The sequence below is a fragment of the Brachyistius frenatus genome, unplaced genomic scaffold, assembly GCF_029030835.1.
Source record: "Brachyistius frenatus isolate BFR_SWC_R1_liver_20210118 unplaced genomic scaffold, ASM2903083v1 Contig_280, whole genome shotgun sequence".
NCBI lineage: Eukaryota > Metazoa > Chordata > Actinopteri > Embiotocidae > Brachyistius > Brachyistius frenatus.
This window is the reverse complement of record NW_027210879.1, coordinates 196,716-222,546: the sequence shown is the minus strand read 5'-3', so window position 1 is coordinate 222,546 and position 25,831 is coordinate 196,716. Positions and strand designations below refer to the sequence as shown.

The following is a 25,831-nucleotide window of genomic DNA, read 5'->3' as shown; positions in this document are numbered from 1 at the left end:
GACACGTGCACCGTTTCTAAAAAAGTTGGGGCACTGTAAAAAATTTAATTAAAACAGACTGCAATGATTTGCAAATCATGTAAACCTACACATAATTGAAAATAGTTCAACAAAGACAACATATCAAATGTTGAAAGTGAGAAAATGTATTATTTTATGGACAATCGTACTGAATATCATAAAACGATTCAGAGAATCTGGAGAAATCTCTGAACACAAGGGACAAGGCTGGAAACCAATATTGGATGGTGGTGATCTTCGGGCCCTCAAGCAGCACTGCATTAAAAACACACTATTCTGGAGTGGAAATCACTGCATGGGCTCAGCAGCCGTGACGGTACAGGGATGCAGCGGTGCTCATGGTATGAGTAGCTTGCACATCTGATGCAGAACGATATACATGATAATACAGGTTTTGGAGCAACATAAGCTGCCATCCAGGAATGTCTTTTTTGAGAATGCATTGCTTAATTTCAGCAAAACAACGCCAAATGGCATTCTGCACATATCACAACAGCGTGGCTCTGTAGTGGGAGAGTCCAGATCCTAAACTTGGCATGCTTGCAGTCTAGACCTGTGTCCCATTAAAAAAAAAAAAACATCATGAAAAAACAAACAATAAAGGTCACCCTGAACTGTTGAGTGGCTGAAACCTCAAGTCTTGAAACCTCAAGACTGAGACAACATTTCATTTTCAAAATACCAGCAACTGGTCTCCTCAGTCCCCAAATCTTTACAGAGTATTTTGAAAAGAAGAGGTGATGCAAAACACGGGTGAACATGTCCCTGTGCAAACTGTTTTTACATGTCTTCTGAACTTTAACTATGTGGGCAGAACTTTAAGCATTATGTCTTTTCAGCTCCAGACACTGCTTATCACATGCTAGTACCATTCCTACAGTGAAGCAGTGTGGTTGTAGCAACCTATTGGGGTTCTTCTGAGTAGCAGGCACTAACTGGTCAGAGCTGAGGGAAATCAGTCAAATCGAAGAAAACCAGCTCCAAAGTGCAATGACCTGAGACTGGAAGAATGTTTTACCGCCCAGCATCACAATGACTTGAAACATACTGCCAAGACAACATTGGATTGGCTTTAAGTCTCTGACTGTCCAATCTGGCTCTGTGGAGAGACCTGAAAATGAGAGTTCACAGATGCTTCTCATTAGGAGGATCAACAGGAGGAATGGGATTCACTGCCAAAGTCCTGGTGTCCAGAGCTTGAGTCTTTCCCAAAAAGATTCAAAACTGTAATTGCTTCTGAAGGGGCTTCTACAAAACTCTACTGTGTGAAATTATACAGTAGTTGGGAGTTTTCATTAACACTGGTGAAAGTGGTCAAATGTAGTTAGTGAATGATTTCACACACTTGTTTCATCACTCAGAGGATTTTTGGCCAATTGAGACATGTTTTTTTCTTGATTGTACTTTCCTTTAATGAAGTCAGGTCTTGGGTACATATTCTGTAGTGTTGTAGATAATGCTCTGCCCTCTCCTCCCACACATGTACATACAAACTTAACATGTACTTTGAAAACCTCCTCTAAAACAAACTGCTGTTGCAGCCAAAAGCAAAGTTTTCTACTACTTCTGGCCCTGCTGGAATTTATCCAGCTTTTGTATTGACTGAGAATGACCGCCCACCTCCAGTTAGTTTTAGTTATTTCAGATGGAGGAAAGTTCAGTTAAGAGAAATAAAGGTAAGACCAAACATGTTTCAGTTTCTCATTTAAAAGAAGGAGTTATGCAAATGCAGGATTTGGGTGATAACAGAAAGCCAAGCCTTTTACGAATCTGATACAGTTTTACAAACAAGTTTCATTTATAAAATGTTTTTAAAGAGTAGTGAGCCCTGTGCTGATAATTGTAGTTTAAAAGTAGTTTAAAGATGAATGTGTTCATGTGTAAAAAAAAATAAAATGTGTGCGTGCCAGTTCTGCAGCTGCATTACATTCTTCCAATTAACCTCAATCTTGTTTAACTGTAAGTCCCCTAAATTTATTTCCATTTCACTGGGGCAACTACTAAACTTGTAGGAACATTTGAAATGTGACTACGAGCCACTGCTAACTGGTTCTACTTGCTACTAGATTTCTGAAAGGATTTAAAACAAACACAACCCAATTTAAGATGACAGCTACTGACAATTTTGAGACAGACCACAAGGCAAAACTAAAACCTGTATTTTATGCCTTATCAGTTGACGATCTACTTCATTTAGAAATAACCAAACCCAAACTCTTATCAAACAAATGATATCAAATCTAAAACTGTTGACATTAGCAGCTCCATTTTCGTGACTTTTTCAGAGCATGAACACAGGTCTAAGTTCTGTCAGCTCTGAGCAGATGTAGTTATGGCCAACGTTTTTGATAATTTGGTGAACACAAATGCAGTTGGATTAGCGCAAAGGAGTAAAAGGAATAAATAATTAGAAGCTGACTTCAGTTATGGCCAATCAAATCAGTGCCTCTTATCATCTTTAAAACCGTGGTGGTATTGTCAGATATGTAATGACTGAAAACGGAGCAGACCTGCATCACCAGTCAAACTTTATGCAAGTAGAAATGGAAATACTTGTCCAGTAGTTTCAGGCTTGTAGTCAGCAAATGTATTACTACGAGTAGGTCTCCATTGCCTTGGAATAGATACATAATATTAGAATTAACTCTTTCCCTGGTATTATGAGAACCACTGTCCAGTGTAGGAAGCAAAGCGGTTTAATTCAAATGGCAAACCAAAAGCACGGGCATTAATTGAACATCAAAGAGATTAAATAACACTCCTTAACTATACTGAACGATGTTGAAGGCAAATTGCGCGCACTCAAAGCCTCCAATGCAATTAAATGGCCTAAGCTGTCATACATAAAATTCTCCTATTACTGTAGCACATGCAAGTCCGGCAGGAAGACGACCAAAAATTAGTTTGAACAGGGTGAAATAAAGTGTTCTAATTAAAGATTTAAGCCACACAAGTTAAAAAAACGGACTGACTTGATCTACGTGGACGGGCTGCCTGAGTAGAGGCTGCATTTGTTAACTGCTGTGGCTCACAGACACCAATGACATTTACTCCTGTGTAAACGTAGCAAGAGATGAGCGTATCAGAACTGAAACTTTTTGGTGTAGATGTAGCATCATTATAGAAATTTGGTACGAAACCCAAGGCCTTTTTCAAGGCAAGATACTAACGAAACAGTTTGGTGGGTGCCATAAAGTATCAAAGTTTGATAACCAGCTATACACACCACAGCTAAAAACACTCGTGGTACCTAAAATTTAAAGGACTTTTTAAATGGTAAAGTCTTTTATCTTCGTCACAACTCCTCTGTCCTTAAGTTACAGTTACTAAAAAAAAAGTGCAAGCCTGCAGCTAGGTCAGTTGATTGTAGCACTTCCTTGTAATCAAGGAGGGTTTATCATTGCACGGTAAGCACTACATATGAGATTTAAAAAATGACACAGAACTTTAAAACCTTTGACAGTAACAAATAGGATCTTAATCAGGTAAAATAATGAAAATACATGAATTAGCATTTTATGGAAAACCACATTCCTCCATTAGTTTGGTTATGCTGCTTGCACACGTTCAAATTAAGTGACATTTAAAAAGAGAGAAAATGTAAAAAATGCCACTTGCTGTACAATATTTACAACCTCTGTACAGATTTAAGGCTGATGATGTGATTAATTCAATGTGTGAGCTAAAAGGTGTTCACAAAGCCACAGTAAAGAGGAGGAAGTGTTGGGACGCCGAGCTGAAAAGCCTTTTTAGTAGAACAGATTGATTGTTACACTGGGTCAGCCTGAAGTGAAGCTAATGCAGAATTTACATCAAATTGTTTACAGCTGGGTGGGAAAATATGTCCATGCTAGTGCATGAATTGTAATTCTCTGCCAAAGACAACAACTGTCAACAATTGCAAGTGCATCAAAATAAAACACAGTATTAATACTAATACGAAAAGTCATCCCATTTTAGAGGAGCTGTTAGGGCTGCAGGATCAGCAAAATCTGGATTTGTCTTGCTTTCAAATGATATTACAATTTTCTTGTTATTTTTTTTTTTTAGATACATTTTTGTTGCACTCATTTACGTGATGCAGAAAGAAACGTAACACAAAAGTTGACGGTGCCTGATATAGGACCTGCACATCAACTTTACAACAGAGAGTGAGCGCTCCTGTTTTTAGACGTTTTTAAATAAAACAAGTTCACGAGTCTGACACTGAACATCAAAACAAGTACGTCCAGTGTCTTCTACTTACACCACCTTTAAACAAGTCTTTTTGTGCATTTTCTCTTTCTTTTCATTCACTCAGTCTTACTGGATTCATTTTCCTTTCTGCCGGTTTGTGCTGCTGGATCAGGTGCTGTGACATCGTGTTGTCATTTGTTGAGGGAGAAAGTGGGAATGTTTGATGCAGTTAATGTCCTGAATTAAATGTGGCAGAATTGTTGTCATTTAGAAATGAGATTGCATAAATCAAGATCGCATTTTCAATATGATTAATTGTGCAGCTGTAGGAGCAGGCAAGAACTAAAGTGCTGAGTTTCCATGGTACCTTAGGTTAGACCTGTTTAAAAAATAATTAGTGGCAATAACATTTATAAAAATAAATTGAATTTACAGATGTAAATCTGATTTAGTGCTAATCTTGCTTTATGAGATTTCTTGGCAATATGAGCAAAAATAAACATTTTGTTTACTGTATTTCTATCAGTATTACAAAAGTGAAACTTCATATCATGCATCTTGACATGAACTACCAACTAATGGGAGTGCAAGGAGGTGTTGGTCAGTATGGAAGTGCAAGCACACTTTAAGTTTCTTCAAAAATGTTCCAGTTTTCAAAAATATATGCTAATTATATGCAATTTAGTATTGCAGTTTTATACATTCTCATTCACCTTACTTAAAATCACGTTGACTGTTCATTTTCTAGGGAGAGTGGTGACAGTATACTCTCTTCATTTATGGACGTTGAGTCTAAAGGTGGAGGGATGAATATCTAAAGATGAGTACAACTATGACTCCTGTTCATTGCACAATAAAAGCTGGTCCTGATGCTGAAGTGAGGAGGACAACATCGGGACTCTGAGAAGGGGTCATGTCTCTCCTCCCCTTGAAGCAATTAAGCTCCTGTGTTGCCAGTATGATCCAGAAAACGGAAAACACTCGAAGTCAGCTTTATTAAAACGCAATAATATAGCTTAACACGTTCCCTGTGGCAGGACCGCATATAATCACAGACACTGGCGCTGCTAACTACATGTTCATATTTGTCCTCCATCATTCGGTAGTGTCCACATCACAACGCATCTGACGGACAGAGAGTTTTAATCAACCTTGTCGAGCCTGGACGGATTTTCTCTTCTTTGACGTGTGGAGGAGATGATAGTGTCCGAAGGTTTCATTACAGCGTCGCTGCTGAGCCAGTTTCCCGACAGCATTCACCGCTGCGCAGCCATAACATGACAGGAAATACGGAAATCTTTCCACCGGTAAAGAATCAAGATGACGGCAGATTGCAGCGGCAGACACACGGTGACAAATTCTAAATGAATATAAAAGCTGGTTTACTTACGACTCTGAAGAGAAGCCATGAAGATGGTGCGGATGGTGTTGAGGAGGGTCGACATGACTGGAGTGACATCAGCAGTGGATGCCTCGGTGTGTGTGTGTGTGTGTGTGTGTGTGTGTGTGTGTGTGTGTGTGTGTGTGTGTGTGTGTGTGTGTGTGTGTGTTTCCACCTCCCCCTCTGACCATACAATAAAAAGGGAAGGGTAAGAAAATAGGCTACACAAAGCAGGTCACATTGCTGTCATTCTATTTACTCAACCTTTCTTTTGATATTAATAAAGGAAAATATAAGCTACACATGAAGTGGATAGAAAAGGTAGGTATGTGAACCATTTAAAGATTTTCTGTTTTTTTGTATTAAATGGTGTAATCTGATATTCACCTCAGTTACAAGTATATTCAAACACAATAATAACATAATTATTGAACGCCACATGGACTTAATAACATGCAAGCTTACAATTGGTCTTTGGTTTAATGTAACGTAGTAATGATACTCTGTTACAGTACTTAAACCAATTTGGGGGAGTATCTGTACTTGAGTTCTGTACTATTGTCAACTTTGACTTCACTACATTTCCTAAATAGAATATACAGTGGTGTGAAAAAGTGTTTGCCCCTTCCTGATTTCCAATTTTTTTGCATGTCTGTCACACTTAAATGTTTCAGATCATCAAATAAATTTAAATATTAGTCAAAGATAACACAAGTAAACACAAAATGCAGTTTTTAAATGAAGGTTTTTATTATTAAGGGAGAAAAACAATCCAAACCCACATGGCCCTGTGTGGAAAAGTGTTTGCCCCCTCCTGTTAAAACACAACTTAACTGTGGTTTATCACACCTGAGTTCAATTTCTCGAGCCACACCCAGGCCTGATTACTGACACACCTGTTCTCAATCAAGAAATCACTTCAATAGGACCTGCCTGACAAAGTGAAGTAGACCAAAAGATCCTCAAAAGATAGACATCATGCTGAGATCCAAAGAAATTCAGGAACAAATGAGAAAGAAAGTAATTGAGATCTATCAGTCTGGAAAAGGTTCTAAAGCCATTTCTAAAGCTTTGGGACTCCAGAGAACCACAGTGAGAACCATTATCCACAAATGGAGAAAACATGGAACAGTGGTGAACCTTCCCAGGAGCGGCCGGCCGACCAAAATTACCCCGAGAGAGCAGAGATGACTCATCCAAGAGGTCACAAAAGACCCCACGACAACATCCAAAGAACTGCAGGCCTCACTTGCCTCAGTTAAGGTCGGTGTTCATGACTCCACCAGAAGAAAGAGACTCGGCAGAAATGGCTGCATGGCAGAGTTCCAAGACCAAAACCACCGCTGAGCAAAAAGAACATTAAGGCTCGTCTCATTTTTGCCAGAAAACATCTTGATGATCCTCAAGACTTTTGGGAAAATACTCTGTGGACTGACGAGACCAAAGTTGAACTTTTTGGAAGGTGTGTGTCCCGTTACATCTGGTGTTAAAGTAACACCGCATTTCAGAACAAGAACCTCATACCAACAGTAAAATGTGGTGGTGGTGGTGTGATGGTCTGGGGCTGTTTTACTGCTTCAGGACCTGGAAGACTTGCTGTGATAAATGGAACCATGAATTCTACCGTCTACCAAAACACCCTGAAGGAGAACGTCCGGCCGTCTGTTCGTGACCTCAAGCTGAAGCCAACTTGGGTTCTGCAGCAGGACAATGATCCAAAACACACCAGCAAGTCCACCTCTGAATGGATGAAGAAAAACAAAATGAAGACTTTGGAGTGGCCTCGTCAAAGTCCTGACCTGAATCCTATTGAGATGCTGTGGCATGACCTTAAAAAGGAGGTTGGTGCTGGAAAACCCTCCAATGTGGCTGAATTACAACAACTCTGTAAAGATGAGTGGGCCAACATTCCTCCACAGCTGGAAAAGACTCATTGGAAGTTATCACAAACGCTTGATTGCAGTTGTTGCTGCTGAGGGTGGTCCAACCAGTTATTAGGTTTAGGGGGAAACACTTTTTCACACAGGGCCATGTGGGTTTAGATTGTTTTTCTCCCTTAATAATAAAAACCTTCATTTAAAAACTGCATTTTGTGTTTACTTGTGTTATCTTTGACTAATATTTAAATTTGTTTGATGATCTGAAACATTTAAGTGACAAACATGCAAAAAAATTGGAAATCAGGAAGGGGGCAAACACTTTTTCACAACACTGTATACAACTTTACCACAGCAGATGCAAATGCAATCACTGAACCTTACATGTTGGGCGGCACGGTGGTGCAGTGGTTAGCACTGTCGCCTCACAGCAAAAAAAGGTTCTGGGTTCGAATCTGGTCCTGGGCCTTTCTGTGCGGAGTTTGCATGTTCTCCCTGTGCTTGCGTGGGTTCTCTCCGGGTTCTCCGGCTTCCTCCCATCATCCAAAAACATGCACTTCAGGTCTAACAAAATCAAATGACAGGTCATCATTGTAAATGAGAATTGGTTCTCAATTGATTCTACCTGGTTAAATAAAGGTCATATATATGCACTCATCCTCTGAGTCTGTTCTCATGAAGCATGTAGAGTTGGTTGACCCTCACTGTACTGGTCTGGTTTCAATCTCCTCCCACCTGCAGCAACCATATGGACGACTTCTGTTTGTTCTGTGTAACCTTTCAGTGGCCTTAATTATTTTCAAAGCAATGCTTAATACAGTTAATATTTTTTTAATAGCTGTGAAAACAACAACACCAAAACATTCTTCAGAATGTTGCACTGGTAAAAAACAATATAAGAAATGAAGCAAACATCAACAAGTTATTCAGTAGTGTCAGCGTCAAACCACATCAGAGAGCGATCCCACTTTAGACTGTATGGTCACATTTGTCAGTGCACTCATGACTGTGCAGTCAGTTCACATTCTTTAAATCACGGTTTATAGAACAGTGCTTCATTAGTAAGAAACCCAAATAGAAAACAAAGAAAAGTGTCTTTCCCAATCACACTTCACTTTGACTTTTAGCTAAAAAGTGATTGCGGACATAAAAGCAAATTACAAACGACAGGTTAAAACTCTGGCTCACTTTTCTTAAACTGTAAATTACATGAGTTTGAAAAAAAAAGAAGAAGTGAATCCAAGCTTGTAGTCTTTTAATTGATAGTTTTCTGGTCATAGACATACACACCTATACATAACCTTTTGTACTGTAACTGCCACTTTGGTGTTTATAATTTACTAATAAATCTAGTGAGTAAAAGCTGAAAAACAAAACGAATTAAGAAAATAATCTGTATATGTGGTAGCTTTTTGGTGATACCACCTTTGTTGTGGCTCACTTATCTTATTCACATCTAACAGAACAAATACACTCTTATATTGATCAGTCCAGCCATCCACACAGGCTGTGTAGTGAGCATCTTACATATAGAAATAACTAACTGAAGGCTGCCAAACCACCGCAGGACCTAAAGCTCAAACAGTCCCTTTATGTCTGTTGTGTAGATGGAGACAGTACTGAAGCTGCTGCTCAGCTTACACTACAGCTTCTGTGTGGACACCATGGATGTATTAAAGGGTAAGTGTGCAGAATTTAAGGGAATCTACATGCAGAAATGGAATGGAATCTGGGATGTAGTGCTCTTTGTCACAGCACTGAATCTGAATATTTTTTGAGCACGCCATTTCTGCTTCTATGCCAACTACACCTTTAGTATGGATTCTATACAATGTTTTAAAAATGAGGGCCCTCTACTTAAAAGTTAAACAGAAATGCATATATGCTCTGCAAATCACTTGTCTTGAGTCTTTAAGGGAAAAAAAATCTGAAACCAAAAGAGAGAAATGTATATCAAATATATTTGCTGTCAACATGGCATCCCTTGTTTTAGGAGGTTAGATCAATAAGTTCCATGACTGCTCCTGCTTACTGTGAGCAGTAAGTAAGTAACATGCACAGAGCAGGGGGAAGCCATGAACTTTGTGAGGTAGTCCAACTTTCATCAGCATCTGAGTTACACACGCTTTTGTGAGGGCATGTTCGGGTGATTTCATCATGAGCAGAGGGCGCAAATTCACTTTTGTGTCGAACTCTGGAAATTTGCAATGGAGAGTACTGAAGTGCTTCAGAAAGCCTCTGGCCATGAAATAAAGAGCCAGGCGAGGTGTTTTGAGTGATTAGGTCAAGAGAACATCTAGATGGGTTTCTTGTGACATTTGTGAGGTTGTGCATCATGAATCTGTTCCTCAGTGTCAGACTGTCAATGTTGATGTTCTCAGGCATCTGATGGAAAACAATCTAAACTGTGGCACAATGGCCCCTGGGATCCCAACATGACAACGTGCCGGTTCAGAGCACATTAAAAAAAGGGCAAGTTTCTCAGCTCAAGTTTCAGGTGCATGGAAAATCATTGTTCGCCTGGACTAGTGTTCACAAACATGTCTGTAACTTACGTGCTGAGGCTGATCAAGCTACCAAATTTTGAATAATTCCTTACGAAGGTTATAACTTCCCCCTGGTCCAGATGGATAAGTCTTTGAACTTTCGATCCTTATACCCTAATTCAATAGAGTGCCATTGAAACACATTAAACAGCATGTAAGCAAGTGTACCTGCATATGGCCCTTCTCCGCATCACACCTTAATGACATGTCTAAACAGGAAAAGCACAGGTGCAGTAATGATGTGCATGCTGGTGCAGTGTCGTAGCTTAAAGAGACACTTAATGAAAGCGAGCCAGTCAAAAATGTTTCTTGATAGATTGTTAAATAAGCCATATCACATCTCTGAGGGGTTTTTTTTTAGGACTTGAAGGCTATTACCCAGCAATGCAATAAATCACAGCCAGTCCTCAAACTTCATTACTCCCTCGAAGCCGTGGTAGCTGAAGTGCTCCAGGACTGGGCTGCAAGTCTCTTGAGCAAGGCAGGCCATCCTGTTGTTCTCACAGCTCTCTTCGCCACCGGGGCCAATGTACACCCCATCTGCAGAATGGATGGACGGGTCCTCGTCAAAGTAGTTGTGGGGTCGCAGCAGGACCCCACCCCCATTGCCCACGGTTACCGTGTTGGGAATGTCTTCGGAATGAGGGATGTGGAGAAAACCTGTGGTCACCCAGGCAACCAGGTCCTGCAAACACAACATTTAAGTTCTTTTAGCCAAGTATTTCAATTTAAGGCTGAAATATTACATGTATTATTTTATCATGGAAATTCTCTACATACCTCATCTTCAATGTTTTCGTTGTCTTCAACATACTTGCTGAAGTCGACAGCTGGAGTCCAGATGTCATTTTGATTGTACAGGCTGCTGCTGGTCTGCTCTAAGTCCTTATGCCTGGTAATGGCAATTTTATACCTGAAGATAGGGAAATGAGATGCAGAGAAAGACGCCTTTGGATGCGAACAGAGCTATGGTTAAAGATCTGAGGCCTGGGACACAGTCCATGTGTGGCGTGTGCATTACTTATTGTTACTGTTTTCATTTTGATGTCCATGATAACAAATTAGAGCAGCCATACTCACACAGGCAGTGAGACGCACATTTCACACAAGTGTTGCCAGGCAAACACACAAAAATAGGCAGGTAAAAGGATCTATGATGAAATGTGCACTCTATCATTGTAGTAGAAACCCAGTATCGGCTCTATTTCCATCATGTCGATAGTTAACCCGGTGAAGGGCCACGTTTCCCCGCTGCTCTGTCCCTCTCTCTAAACTTCTTGCTCTGAACGAGGGTAAACTAAATTCCAGTACCTGCTTTATTGGTTGCAACTCATCACTTTTGTCTGACCTCGAAATACTGATGGCCATTATCAAAGGGAAACTCTATGATTGATAGGACTGGCAGCTGGTGAGCACGGTTGTACTCCGGGGAGAGGAAACACACCCAGACACTAGACGAGGACGTTGCTACTGCTGATTCTGCAAAAAAACGAGATTATTATTATCAACATTTCTAAAATGATGTAATGAAATGAATGAAAAGATCCACACTGAACACAGTCAGATCTGATCCTCCACACAGGTCTGTCTCTCGTCTCTCGTCTGACGTCACGGTGAGCGTATTGCATCACTTCCTGTCTACAAACATTGTGACTAGTGTTACTTCTCTGTTATTTCAGCTTCTTTTCCTGAATTATACGCATCTTAAATCTCTCCACACTTCTTCTCAGCTCAAGTTAAAACTCACGTTTGCTCTGCTTGAACAATTCTAAATCTTTGACCAACGTTCACTAACTTGGTGTTTTGGTGCTGTTAGCTTAGCAGTTAGCAATGTCTTCCCTCTCCCTCCTCCTCTTCTGGTTTTTCCTGCTCAGTGTGACATGTTTAGTTACAACCCTGCTTCCCTTAATGAGGAGGAGGAGGGGGAGGAGGAGGAGGAAGAGGAGGAAGAGGAGGAGGAGGAGGGCGGCTGGGTGACAGTACGAAGGAGACATCGTCCCAAGAAGAAGCCCACGGTTCACCACCGATCTTCACGTCTCCAACAGATTTTCCATCTTCCCAGGACCAGAGTCAGATGTCTTCCAGGGGACAGAGTCAGATGTCTTCCAGGGGACAGAGTCAGATGTCTTCCTGGGACCAGAGTCAAATGTCTTCCCGGGACCAGAGTCAGATGTCTTTCAGGGGACAGAGTCAGATGTCTACCCGGGACCAGAGTCAGATGCCTTCCCGGGGCCAGAGTCAGATGTCTTCCCGGGGCCAGAGTTAGATGTCTTCCAGGGTCCAGAGTCAGATGTCTTCCAGGGGACAGAGTCAGATGTCTTCCCGGGGCGAGAGTCAGATGTCTTCCCGGGACCAGAGTCAGATGTCTTCCAGGGGCCAGAGTCAGATGTCTTCCAGGGTCCAGAGTCAGATGTCTTCCAGGGGACAGAGTCAGATGTCTTCCCGGGACCAGAGTCAGATGTCTTCCCGAGGCCAGAGTCAGATGTCTTCCCGGGACCAGAGTCAGATGTCTTCCCGAGGCCAGAGTCAGATGTCTTTCAGGGGACAGAGTCAGATGTCTTCCAGCGGCCAGAGTCAGATGTCTTCCCGGGACCAGAGTCAGATGTCTTCCAGGGGACAGAGTCAGATGTCTTCCCGGGACCAGAGTCAGATGTCTTCCCGGGGCCAGAGTCAGATGTCTTCACGGGGCCAGAGTCAGATGTCTTCCCGGGGCCAGAGTCAGATGTCTTCCAGGGTCCAGAGTCAGATGTCTTCCAGGGGACAGAGTCAGATGTCTTCCCGGGGCCAGAGTCAGATGTCTTCCCGGGCCCAGAGACAGATGTCTTCCAGGGGCCAGAGTCAGATGTCTTGCAGGGGCCAGAGTCAGATGTCTTCCCGGGGCCAGAGTCAGATGTCTTCCAGGGGACAGAGACAGATGTCTTCCCGGGGACAGATCGGGTGACATTGAATCAAACCTGAAACTGCTGACTAAGGCTAATCGTAAATACAGTCAGATTGTTATTAACATCGGCAGTAACGACACCCGGTTACACCAATCAGAGGTCACTAAAGTTAATGTGGAATCGGTGTCCAACTTTTCAAAAACTATGTTGGACTCGCCAGTTTTCTCTGGACCCCTTCCTAACCGGACCAGTGATGACATGTTTAGCCGTACGTCTTCACTTCACCGCTGGTTGTCGAGGTGGTGTCCCGCTAACAACGTGGGCTTCATTGACACTTTCTGGGGGAAACCTGGTCTGATCCGGAGAGACGGCATCCATCCTACTTTAGATGGTGCAGCTCTTCTTTCTAGAAACATGGCCACGTCTCTTAACAGCCCTAAAACCTGACATCCAGGGTTGAGGCCAGGACGCAGAGCTGCAGTCTTACAGCTCCTCTGCAGCTTCTTTAGAGCTGTCACTCACCCAAAACCTTCAACATCCTGTAGAGGTTGTGTCTGTACCCAGACCACCTATATTTAAAAAAAAAACTCAACAAAAGATCTGTCAATAAAAATGGAATAAAAATGGATCCTACCAAATTAATGGATCAAAAAAAATCTGACAATTAAATATGAGATCTCTCTGGTCTAAATCTCTATTAGTAAATGACTTGATAACTGATCATCAGATTGATTTACTCTGTCTGACAGAGACCTGGCTGCAACAGGAAGAATATGGTAGGATTAATGAAGCAACTCCTCCCAGTCATATTAATGATCATATTCCTAGAGATTCAGGCTGAGGAGGAGGAGGAGGAGGAGGAGGAAGACTGGCAGCAATCTTCCACTCAAGTTTATCAATTAATCCAAAGCCTAAACTTAGTTATAAATCATTTGAGAGTCTGACTCTTAGTCTTTAAACCCAAACTGGAAAGCAGAGAAACGGATTGTATTGTTGTTGTTTATCTCCCACCTGGTCCTTATTCAGAGTTTCTAACTGAATTCTGACTTTTGATCAGATTTAGTGCTGAGTTCAGATAAAGTGATGATAGTGGGAGACTTTAACATTCATGTTGACGTGGACAACGACAGCCTCAGTTCTACTTTCAGATCATTATTAGATTCTTTTGGCTTTTCTCAGAATGTAAATAAACCCCGTCACCGTGGTAACCACACCCTCCATCTGGTTCTGTCGTATGGGATGGAAACTGAAAATGTGATAGTATTTCCTCCAAACCCTGTTTTGTCGGACCACTTCTTATTAACATCTGAAGTTACAATAATGGACGACACAGCATGTGGGAATAAATCCCACTACAGTAGATGTCTGTCAGATGATGTCGTGGCCAAGTTTAAGGAAGCAGTTACATGCTTATCCTCTTCGATGCCGTGTGTTAAAGCAGTGGAAGACATCTACGTTGATCTTAGTCCCACACAAGTGGATCATCTGCTAGAAAACACTGCAGTATCTCTGCTACAACTCTAGATGATGTCGCCCCTCTGAAGAAGAGAGTCATGAACCAGAGGAAGTTGTCTCCGTGGTACAACTCAGAACTACGCTCTGCTAGGCAGCAACTAGAAAGATGGAAAGGAAATGGAGTTCCACTAATTTAGAAGAATTTCACCTGCCTGGAAGGATAGTCTAATATTATATAAGAAAGCTCTTCGTAAGGCCAGAACTTTATATTATTCATCATTAATAGAGGACAACAAGAACAACCCCAGGTTTCTTTTCATCACTGTCGCAGGCTGACAAAGAGTCCCAGTTCTGTTGAGCCCTCTATTTCTTCAGCTCTCAGCAGTAATGACTTCATTAACTTCTTTACTAATAAAATTCTTACTATCAGGGAGAGAATCGGGCCGACCCTTCCTGACACCATCACTGATGTGTTGCTAAGCAACAGCAGCCCTGAAAGCAACTGTAGGACCAGATGTAAACTTGGAACATTTCTCTCCTGTTGAGCTCTCTGAGTTAACTAGAATTATTTCTTCATCTGGATCCTCTAGCTGTCTGTTAGATCTCATCCCAACTAAACTTTTTAAGGAAGTCTTCCCTTTAATTAATACTTCCATATTAGATCAGATCAACCTATCTATTGTAACCAGCTATGTACCGCAGGCTTTTAAAGTGGCTGTAATTAAACCTTTACTTAAAAAGACGACTCTTGATCAGCTGTTTTAGGAAACTACAGACCAATTTACAACCTGATGTTTATTTCTAAAATCCTTGAAAAAGTTGTTGCAAATCAACTTTGTGATTATTTACAAAGGAATGATCTGTTTGAAGATGTTCAGTCTTTAGAGTTCATCATAGCACAGAAACAGCTCTGGTGACAGTTACTAACGACCTTTTATTAGCCTCAGATAATGGACTCATCTCTGGACTTGTTCTTCTGGACCTCAGTGCTGCTTTTGATACGATTGATCATACGATCTTATTACAGAGATTAGAAGACGTTACGAGGATTAAAGGAACTGCATTAGACTGGTTCAAATCCTACTTATCAGATAGATTCCAGTTTGTCCATGTCAACAATGAGTCTTCCAGACAAACAAGAGTTAGTTATGGAGTTCCACAAGGCTCAGTGTTAGGCCCAATACTTTTTACTTTCTACATGCTTCCATTAGGAGATGTCATCAGGAAGCACTGCATCAACTTCCATTGTTATGTAGATGACACTCAGCTATATCTTTCTATAAAATCAGATGAAACTAATCAGTTAGTAAAACTTGAAGCCTGTCTAAAAGACATAAAGGCCTGGATGACCGAAAACTTCCTGCTTCTAAATTCAGACAAAACAGAAGTTCTTGTACTTGGTCCTAAACACCTCAGAAACTCTTTCTGTAATCACTTAGTTACTCTAGATGACGTTGTCTTGGCCTCCAGCAAAACTGTGAGGAACCTTGGGGTCATCTTTGATGAGGATTTGTCCTTTAGACACCATATAAAGCAAATCTCCAGAACTGTCTTCTTTCATCTACGTAATATTAATAAAATCAGGAAAATCCTTCCTCAGCGTGATGCAGAAAAACTCATTCATGCATTTGTTACTTCTAGACTAGATTATTGTAATTCCTTGTGGTTAGGATGTCCAAATTACTCATTAAAAACCTGCAGCTGATCCAAAATGCTGCAGCAAGAGTACTGATGTGATTTATCAAGAGAAATCATATTTCTCCTGTTTTAGCTTCTCTTCATTGAATTAAAATTATTGATGTCCTCCTTTGTGGTTAATGAAAAGTCCAATATTAAATGCAGGTTTGCGAATGAAAATGTCTTAATTTTTCCTACATGAAAGTCCGATGTGTCAACCAACCATCTACCACGTTGACCACCAGACTCTCAGGGCAGTCCTCAATACAAGGCAAATGATAACAGTTTTGGGGACAGCATGAAATGTTAAACCAACCAAACTTATCTGCCAAACATGGAGAGGCCCAGCGAGCGGGCTCAGCTATCCCATCTTCCAACATCTACGCTACCTCTTTTTCCATCCTCCTATCTTTTGCCCCATGCATTCTATAGGAAAGGTGCTTTATTGGTTGAGCAGCCCCCATATCTATATTGTGCTCAATTAGGTTGGTGAATAATGGTACAAAATGAGTCAAGTGAAAATTAAACAGCCTCACTGGTGCGCCCGCTGCATCTCTGACAGATAATGGAACTGATCACTCTGAATTTCTCAGACTCTATTAAAGAATGGATTCGGATGGAAAATTCTCTGAACACAAGACTATGTGGTGACTGATCGTATGGATGCTAATGTAGAATTGTCTGTGGGAAATGCATTGCCTTTTTACATCAGAAGAACAGAAGGGTTTAATAAGTTACATGACACCACTGAACTTTCTTCCTCCTGTCTGGAGTAGATAACAAGTAGTCCCTGTGTGACAGAGATTACTTTTCTCTAATTAGCACTTCCATATTAGATCAGATCAATTCATCTCACTCAACAGGTTATGGACCACAGGCTTTTAAAGTTGCTGTAATTGTACATTTACTTAAAAAGCCTACTCTTGATCCAGCTGTTTCAGGTAACTATAGCCCAATATCCGACCTGCCCGTTATTTCTAAAATCCTTTAAAATGATTGTTGAAAATCAGTTATGCAATCATTTACAGAGGAATGGTCTGTTTAAAGATTTTCAGTCGGGCATTAGAATACATCATAACACAAATACAGCACTGGTGAAAGTGACAAATAATATTTGAATAGCCTCAGACAATGGACTTGTCTCTATACTTGTCCAGCTAGACCTTGGTGCCGCTTTTGACACGATTGACTGAAATATGTTTTTTTTTTTTACAGAGATTAGAGCATGTTATTAGGATCAAAGAAACTGCATTATGTTGGTTCAAATCGTATCTATTAGATCGATTTTAATTTGTTCAAGTCAACAATGACTCTTCCAGGCAAACAAAAGTTAGTTCTGGAGTACCACAAGGTACGGTGCTAGGGCAAATACTTGTCACAGTAAACATGCTTCCTGTCAGCGATATCATCAGGAACCACTGCATAAACTTCCATTGTTATGCAGATGACACCGAGCTATATCTATCTATGGAACCAGATGATACAAATCGGTAGAACTTCAAGAATGTCTAAAATACATAAACGACTGGATGACCTACACTTTTATACTTCTAAACATGGACAAAACTGAAGTTATTGTATTTGGCCTGAAACACCTTTCTCCAATCACTTAGTTACTCTGGATGATGTTGCTTTGGCCTCCAGCAGCACTGTGAGGAACCTTGGAGTCATCTTTGATGAGGATTATTCCTTTAACTCACACATGAAGCAGGTCTCTAGCACTGCTTTCTTTCATCTGCCTAGTATTACCTATCTGGTCATATCCTGCGCAAATGCGACGCAGAAAAGGTAATCAATGCATTTGTTACTTCAAGGTTAGATTATTGTAATTTCTTGTTGTCCGGATATCCATATTACTCATTAAGTAGCCTGCAATTAATCAAAAATGCTGCAGCGTAAGTACTGACAGGATTTAGCAAGAGAGATCATATTTCTCATTCTGGCTTTCATTGGCTTCCTATAAAATCAAGAATAGAATTTAAGATGCTCCCACTGACTTACAAACTCTTCATGGCCACCGCCATCTTAACATCATTAGTGAGTGATCAGAATGTTTTGATTCATTAATGTAACATCATATTTGTGATATACAGTATGTGGCCCAGGTAGAACATAACAATAAAAACATGACTGGAGAAAAAAACCTTTACACACAAACACATACATACAGTGTATTTCTTCAACTTCCTTGTCCAAAGGAGGCCTTACCAGCCATACTGCATAAGTATTGACTACGATTTTGACTGGAATAGTTCTAAATACATTTCACCTGAATCAAGCCAGTGGGAGATCATATTTCATGGTCCAAAAAGTATCTGTAAAACACTTGTCATCAAGGCAGAGAAAATGCTCGCAATCACTAAGTGATAAACAGTAAAACTGTTTTGTTTTATCTGCTTGAAGACATCATGAGCAGAAGAAGCAGAAAATGCCATTGTTTTGCATTTCTTTTTTGGAAGTGCAGTTACTATTTGGCAATCTCAAAAACATAGATTCAGAACATGGATTCACAAACCTAAGGAAACAAATCCCTGTCAACCCCCTTAGAAGCAGGGACTATCTGCATATTCATTGATCCACAAGTACTGAATGATAGCAAAGTTGTTAAATTATATGTAACTTCACACCTTGGAAAAGGAGAGGGATTTCAAACTTAGAGAATGTGTTGATTTTGCAGCAGTCCAATCCTACCTGGCCCAGGACATAGCCCTCTCCTCTGCCTGGCTCTCCGGGAGGTGGTCCCCTGCAAAGCTGAACACCTGTAGCCTGTAGGAGCGCTGGTGGCCCCAACGATTGGTCGCATTGCTGGCGATGTGGAGGTAGCGAGGAGTCTTGGTATCGTAACGCAGGGCAGCCTCCTGTGGAGACGTCACAGAAGACATTAGTGGCACAGTCAAGATTCAAGATGTAACAATTGGCAGCCGGTGATCTGCTTACTGACTGGGAGAGGAGTGGTATCAGAAATGATTGAGTGTTCTTCTAAATGGAGTAAAATTCTGGTATTATCAGACCAAAATATACTACGTGAATGGATAGGGTCTGCCCATGCTTCATTGGGGATTGTTTCCAGTCATTGCATCGTAATAGGTATAGATCTCAGGTTAATTTTGAATCAGCATTAACCGCCACATGGTGAATGTTGTTTGACAAAATTTGCCAAGATATGAATAACCGAGACCCTCCCCCGATGTGAGCAGAGTGCAATGCTATGTTGTTAAATTATGACTGCAGACTCTACCGACTCCAGCCTCAAGCCTTAATATTTGCTGTAGTTGCCACAACTGTTAATATTGCTTCATCAACTACATTTAGACACTACATTTGCTTGACCTCGACATCACCTCATTGGTTGCTGATTGGTCGGCCCCTCAGTGTGGACTAAAACAGCAATAGAGAGTTACAGTAATATAACTAGGATGTAATTAAAGCATGAATTACGATTACCAAGTTCTTTGAAGATACAAAGGATATAATTTGTAAAATATTTTGATCATGCAAATGTAAATTTTTCTGTTAGAGGCGTACTTAATGTTAGTGTAGGACTTTAGAACTAGATTGTCAAAGCATTATTTTGATAGCTGTAACATTAGTGGATTTATAAATTGAAAATTCTAAGAAACAGTACGTATAAGCGAATTGTGGGTTACCATAAACAAATGATTAATGGGTTATTTGACAAGTTTCATGTTTCAAACAACAGCCCTTTGAGCCAACTGATTTCCTGCGATATTACCACAATAACACAAAAACAATTACAATAGATGAATGAAAACACAATAAGTCATACCCTTAATTTAAAAAAAAAATCACCCTTGTTCAGTAGATAGTTTCTGTGTTAGATATTGAAAGCAGATTTATCACAGCTTCGTCACTTAATTCTGCTGGAAATAATCATGATGAGAGTGAAGTTCTGTAGTTTGGCGGCATATATTCATGCAATCATCACCTATAACAACTAAGTTTAAAGTTAAAATAAATGTGTATTCTGCAACCTCTTTTTTTGAACATACTGGTCATTATCCAGTATTATTGTTGCGTATATATATGCGGCGTTACAAAACTGTAAACTGCTATTGTGGGGTCAGACACTTCACGCTGTCTCAACAATGTCAAAGTTTGAGTTCATGCAAAGTTTAACTTTGGTTCAGAGTGTAACTCATTCCTGTTACTTTCCTTTACAAGTTATAAAAAGAAACCTTAATAAAAAAAAAAGAAAGAGAGACATAATACAAGTGAAGGCTTTAAATAGCTACTGAAGGTCAAAGCATACCTGTTCTGTTTTGAGCTGCTTCTCCACCAGCTGAGGGACCATAGCATAGTGATGAGGCATCCACGGCAGTGACACATTAACATACTCCATGTCTTTGGTTTGGAATACATTCTTCAAACCTGCAAAGGGAAGGGGGCACATTTTTTTGTCACAATAGGCCTTTTTTTTTTTTTTATCACGTTGGTGTTTCTGTTGATTGATACCATTACACAACACAACGCATGGTATGACAGGCATTAAGCACATAACTTTACGCAAAACAACAACAAGCATGATTAAAAGCAGCTTTTCAGTGGAGGAGTTGGTTCCAAAAAGGGGGAGGGGGATGACTTCAGCAGTGTGGAAGTTAACAAAGATCAAATGTTCAACAAACCGCTGAGAGATTGGTTGTTCTGAATATTTGAAGGAAAACTGTTACATCACATAAAACATCATATTATATTTGTTGCAATTGTATGTTCTTGAAATTAATAATGAAATATGTTTAGTATTTTGTCATATCATTAAGAATATCTTTATTGCAAAAATAGTCTGTGATATTGTCATTATTACATTTTAGGACCATAATACTCACCTTAACTGCAAATGCAAAAACAAAACAAAACAAAATGCTGAACGGGCAGCAAATAACAGACCATTATAGAAATGATGGGCAGAGTTGAGAATTAAATGAAGTGAATGTAAATGAAGCAAACAGAAAACGTGCATCCCGGCTCTTTTTCTAACACAACTCACAGTAACTTCATGAGTCAATAAGTGTTACAACAAACCATGTCCATCACTATTCTATAGCCTGTTTGGTTGTGCTTTCTGTATTTGCAAGACTTTTTCCTAAATGCTGTAAGTTTTAAAGATGGTTAAGATGTTTTCTTAATTCACTTATGTTTTGTCTATTTACATGCTTTCTCAGGCTGCATTGTGTTGAGTTGTCCAGGCTACCACGGACATTTTGAATAAAATGTATTTAAAGCACCAGTGGCGCATTTGAAGTGGTTTGACTTGTTGGTGTGCTCAAAATTTAGTTTGCTGCCCAGCTGCACTATCAGTAGGGGCATTCTCTCAGTAGATGTAAACACACACACACACACACACACACACACACACACACACACACACACACACACACACACACACACACACACACACACACACACACACACACACACCTCACCCCACCCTCATTGCATATTTTACAATGGCAACCAAAAATCCTCTTTAACGCCCCATAAAGACACTTTACAGTCCACCGTTGCTGCCCCAAACCCCCATAAGTTGGGCCCCTCCCAGGTGCCATATCCTACTGTAACTAAAAGGGTCCCACTTAGAGTGTGTGTACTTATGTTCAGAGTGTGTATAAATCATGTGCAAAGAACTGTTGTATACTAAATGCTGTACTGCCTTACCGAACACATCCAGGTCAACCTTGAAATGAATGAAGTGGGTGTGGATGTTCCCAAGTACGTTTTCCGCCACCTGGTGTCCGTGTTTCAGACTACCTTCCACCAGGTATGAAGAAGAGATGTAGCCGGTGGCGTGCACCTTGGCCTCCACTGACCCACTCTGGTAGAAAATGAAATCCCACATGTAGTCATAATTCCCTATAGCCGTGATGGTCCTGAACACCAAGGCGCTGTTCACCACCCCCCCATAATTGTTGTGGAAGAAGTCAGAGAAATGCCTCCGCAGGGGCTGACCCATGTTGTGCTCAAAGATGCAGATTGAATTACGGAATCTATGCGGGGCTGGGACGTCTATGTAGCGATATGTGTCCACAAAGGTGGCCTCGTAGGGGCAATCCACACCACGGACTAGTTCGTGAGCGAAGCGCCCTATCCCGATGCTCGAATCCAGAAACTTGGTAAGAATCATCCCCGGTGTAACTGAACCGTACACCGACATGGCCTCCTGCACGCTCAGCTCGTAGGCGATCCGCTCACCCTTGAACCGCACATCAAACACCCTCATGCCCGTTAGAGAGCTCAGCCCGAAGGCGAAGCTCCAGTCCAGGTACAGGACGTGGTTTTTGCTCACGCTGTAGCGCTTCCCCTCTGCGTAAAACTGCTGTGGTCCGATCTGCAGAGGTTTATTTCTGGGTTTCAGAGAGCCGTAATCAGGCGACTCCTTGTAAACTATTTTCTTAACTGATCCCTTTTCATATTTCTGTTGAAGTTCTTCCACAGTGTCGAAGTATTTGCCGTTATAGAGCAATCTCTCCACTCTCCATTGGGACGCGTTCAAGCTCTCGTGGTTGAGAAGCACTTCGAAGCCCACCGGGTGGATGTACATGCCGCTCATATCCCTGAAGAAAGATATCCAAGTCTTTCTGTCTCCGGATCGGACTCCGCGAGGCATCTGCTCGAACGAGTTAAGGTTCTTCTCCAGACCCACACCGAAGCTCTCTTTCAGGAGCTTCTCCAACTTGGAAAAAACCTTAGTCTCCAAAAACTTGAACATCAAGGCGTATTCTCCGACAGTGACCGGACGAGCACTGATAGGCAGATCTATTTTGTACCTCTCTTTGGTGACATCTGTGTGGTCTGTCGGGTTTGGTAGAGGGCCCACTACATACTCCTTAACGTAGCCTTTGGCACCGTGGAAGACCACTGCCGTCGCCTGTCTCATCGGCTTGGCACCGTTCCCGTCCAAATAAGCCAGCGCATCCGCTTTCTTTGGGAGGGACAGGTCTATTAAAAACAAGAAATTTTGCGATGGTTTGGTGATCTGGTTGGTAGATATGTCCAAACTTTGCTGCTTGAGCATGTACTGCTGGACCTGCAAGTACTCCTCTCGTGTGAGATCAGCGAACAGAAGGCTGCGCTCGTCGTGTTTGCCCCGCAGCGGAGGGACACTTTTAGCAGAACATTTGGGCGTCCTGTTAGAGTGGATGCCAATCAAGATGATGTTTAGAATGATGGAGACAAAGACAAAAAAGATGAGCATCCATTTTACCAAAGAATTCATCCTGCGATCTACCATTTCACACACGCTCAAAGAAAGTCGGGGAGAGGAATGCGCTACAGGCAGGAGGGAGCGGCCAGACAAATCTGGAAAGGAGAGGCGCACCCTTCAACGGGTGCCGTCTTCCCGCCCCCCTCTACAGGGGTCCCATAAAATCCTGCCTTTGATTTCACGGAGTCCTCAGAGATATGTAACGGCTTCTCGGGTCGACTAAGCTATTTTACGCGCTGTTTAGATATTTTACGCACGGCATTTAATAGTTTATTCATCATCACAATTACATGCTTTCGGGGGAAAAGACAAGAGGTGTGATGTGAGCATTCTTGCTTACAGAGTGAAGCTTACAAACTGAAATACTATTTCAACCTCTGAGTAGACGCAAGGATACCAAGTATTGTGAAATTACGTCAGAAACTGTTGTGAAACAGGTGGCGGACAGTAATGACCATTACCTACCTCTCTTTACTGCTGTGGAACATTGTGCTTTCATAACCTACAGACGTCATTCCAGTATTTAATGACAGAGGAGAATTAGATACTGATTTACAATAGTAGTTCATATCTATTTACTGTTTTTGAAGAGGAGTCGTTTAACTTTCATTTTTATTTTTTGGCCTGGTCAACTAACTCAGCTGGCTTTCTGTAGGCAAACCCTTCACCACATACCAGACATCAGTCCAATGCCGGTTTACTGAAGACTCACAGAAGGTTTTCTGGTCAACTACAAACAGGACAGTATTTGTTTACATATGGAAGTTTCTTCACCAGCTTTAAAACTTTAAAAACCACCAAGTCAGACAGAATAGACACCCTTCCCGCCTTTAGCTGATATCTGGTTGCCAAATTATAAATATGGACACCTCTCAGGTTGGAATTCAAAGGAGACCAATAATTCACAAATAGTGGATTTGTTCTGCTCCCCTGACTCTGTTACCATGACAATATGACCCTAGGACCCTTTCTAGATACTCCCCTGGAGAACCATACAGGAAACTCACTTTGATGATCACAGAAGGACATTTTCTTATTTTAGTATTATTTACTGGTTCATGTTGGTGGTAACAAGAGTGCCCCCTGAGGCATTTAAAGGAAGGTTGTTTCCGTATATTATTGATTAGGGTTGTGTATTTATCTGAAATAGCTTTCTTGTGCATAAACACAGCCATACAAAATTTAAAGGTTATATAATTGCTAATGGCACAAAACTGTGCACAAACTGTGCATACGCATGTGATGAATACCAATTTTCCTTTGTGTATCCACAGTTCCACATCATCGGCTACAATCTGGATAGTGTGGAAAAGGTGGTGGAGAGGAGGACGCTGAACAAACTATTATCCATATTGGATAATCCTGACCACCCTCTCCACCTGCTGCAGGGACAGAGGAGGACGTTCTCCAAAAGACTCCTCCAGCTCCGCTGTCACAAGGACAGATACAGGAGATCATTCCTGATACAGGAGATCATTCCAGATACAGGAGATCATTCCTGATACAGGAGATCATTCCAGATACAGGAGATCATTCCTGATACATGAGATCATTCCAGATGATACAGGAGATCATTCCTGATACAGGAGATCATTCCAGATGATACAGGAGAACATTCCTGATACAGGAGATCATTCCAGATACAGGAGATCATTCCAGATACAGGAGATCGTTCCTGATACAGGAGATCATTCCAGATACAGGAGATCGTTCCAGATACAGGAGATCATTCCTGATACAGGAGATCATTCCAGATACAGGAGATCGTTCCTGATACAGGAGATCATTCCAGATACAGGAGATCATTCCAGATACAGGAGATCGTTCCTGATACAGGAGATCATTCCTGATACAGGCGATCATTCCAGATACAGGAGATCATTCCAGATACAGGAGATCGTTCCTGATACAGGAGATCATTCCTGATACAGGAGATCATTCCTGCCGACCGCAATAAGACTGTACAATAACTCACCTCTGGCAAAATCCATCACATAACAATAATACTGTTGACTGTGTTTCTTGGTTGTTTGTATACAGTATAATATATATAGATATATACTGTACTGTAGATACTGTATATACTGTGCATTTTATATTTATATTTTATATTTTTACTGCTATTTTATTGCTTTTCTATTGTTCTATTATTATTTTATTGCTTCTGTATGCTGCTGTAGCGAAAAAATTCCCCCTCGGGGATGAATAAAGTAACTACCCAACCTAACCTAACCTAACCTAACCTAACCTAACCTAACCTAACCTAACCTAACCTAGCTGGGGTCTGCTGGGGAGCAGCATTGGAGCCGGTGACACCAACAGACTTAACAAACTGGTGAAGAAGGCCGGCTCCATCATCGGCTACAAACTGGACAGTCTGGAAAAGGTGGTGGAGAGGAGGACGCTGAACAAACTATTATCCATATTGGATAATCCTGACCACCCTCTCCACCTGCTGCAGGGACAGAGGAGCACTTTCTCTAAAAGATTCCTCCAGCTCCGCTGTCACAAGGACAGATACAGGAGATCATTCCAGATACAGGAGATCATTCCAGATACAGGAGATCATTCCTGATGCAGGAGATCATTCCAGATAC

The 25,831-nt window shown here is 41.2% G+C and overlaps 2 protein-coding genes across 7 annotated transcripts in view; both read right to left on the bottom strand.

The window, feature by feature from the left end:
- The window catches only part of LOC138634833 (TANK-binding kinase 1-binding protein 1-like), a 34,838-nt gene extending 29,151 nt beyond the window's left edge, over positions 1-5,687 (bottom strand). For all 5 annotated transcript variants that reach the window (XR_011312035.1, XM_069722007.1, XM_069722010.1 and 2 more), the window contains exon 1: positions 5,588-5,687. The gene's annotated coding sequence lies outside the window, so the exon portion shown is untranslated. The remainder of the gene's footprint in view (positions 1-5,587) is intronic.
- The window catches only part of aoc2 (amine oxidase copper containing 2), a 42,679-nt gene extending 19,402 nt beyond the window's left edge, over positions 1-23,277 (bottom strand). Inside the window, exons 1-5 of one of the 2 annotated variants that reach the window (XR_011312034.1) lie at positions 21,689-23,277; positions 20,286-20,404; positions 18,707-18,873; positions 10,782-10,914; positions 8,744-10,686 (exon numbers count right to left, since the gene is read on the bottom strand). Coding sequence is in view for 1 of the 2 variants with exons in the window: in XM_069721992.1 (XP_069578093.1) it covers positions 10,396-10,686; positions 10,782-10,914; positions 18,707-18,873; positions 20,286-20,404; positions 21,689-23,261 (2,283 nt within the window). In the remaining variant the exon portion in view is untranslated. Of the gene's footprint in view, positions 1-8,270; positions 10,687-10,781; positions 10,915-18,706; positions 18,874-20,285; positions 20,405-21,688 lie in introns of those variants that run through there. The other variant, XM_069721992.1, reaches the window with a different exon arrangement.
- Between the last annotated feature and the right edge of the window lie 2,554 nt (positions 23,278-25,831).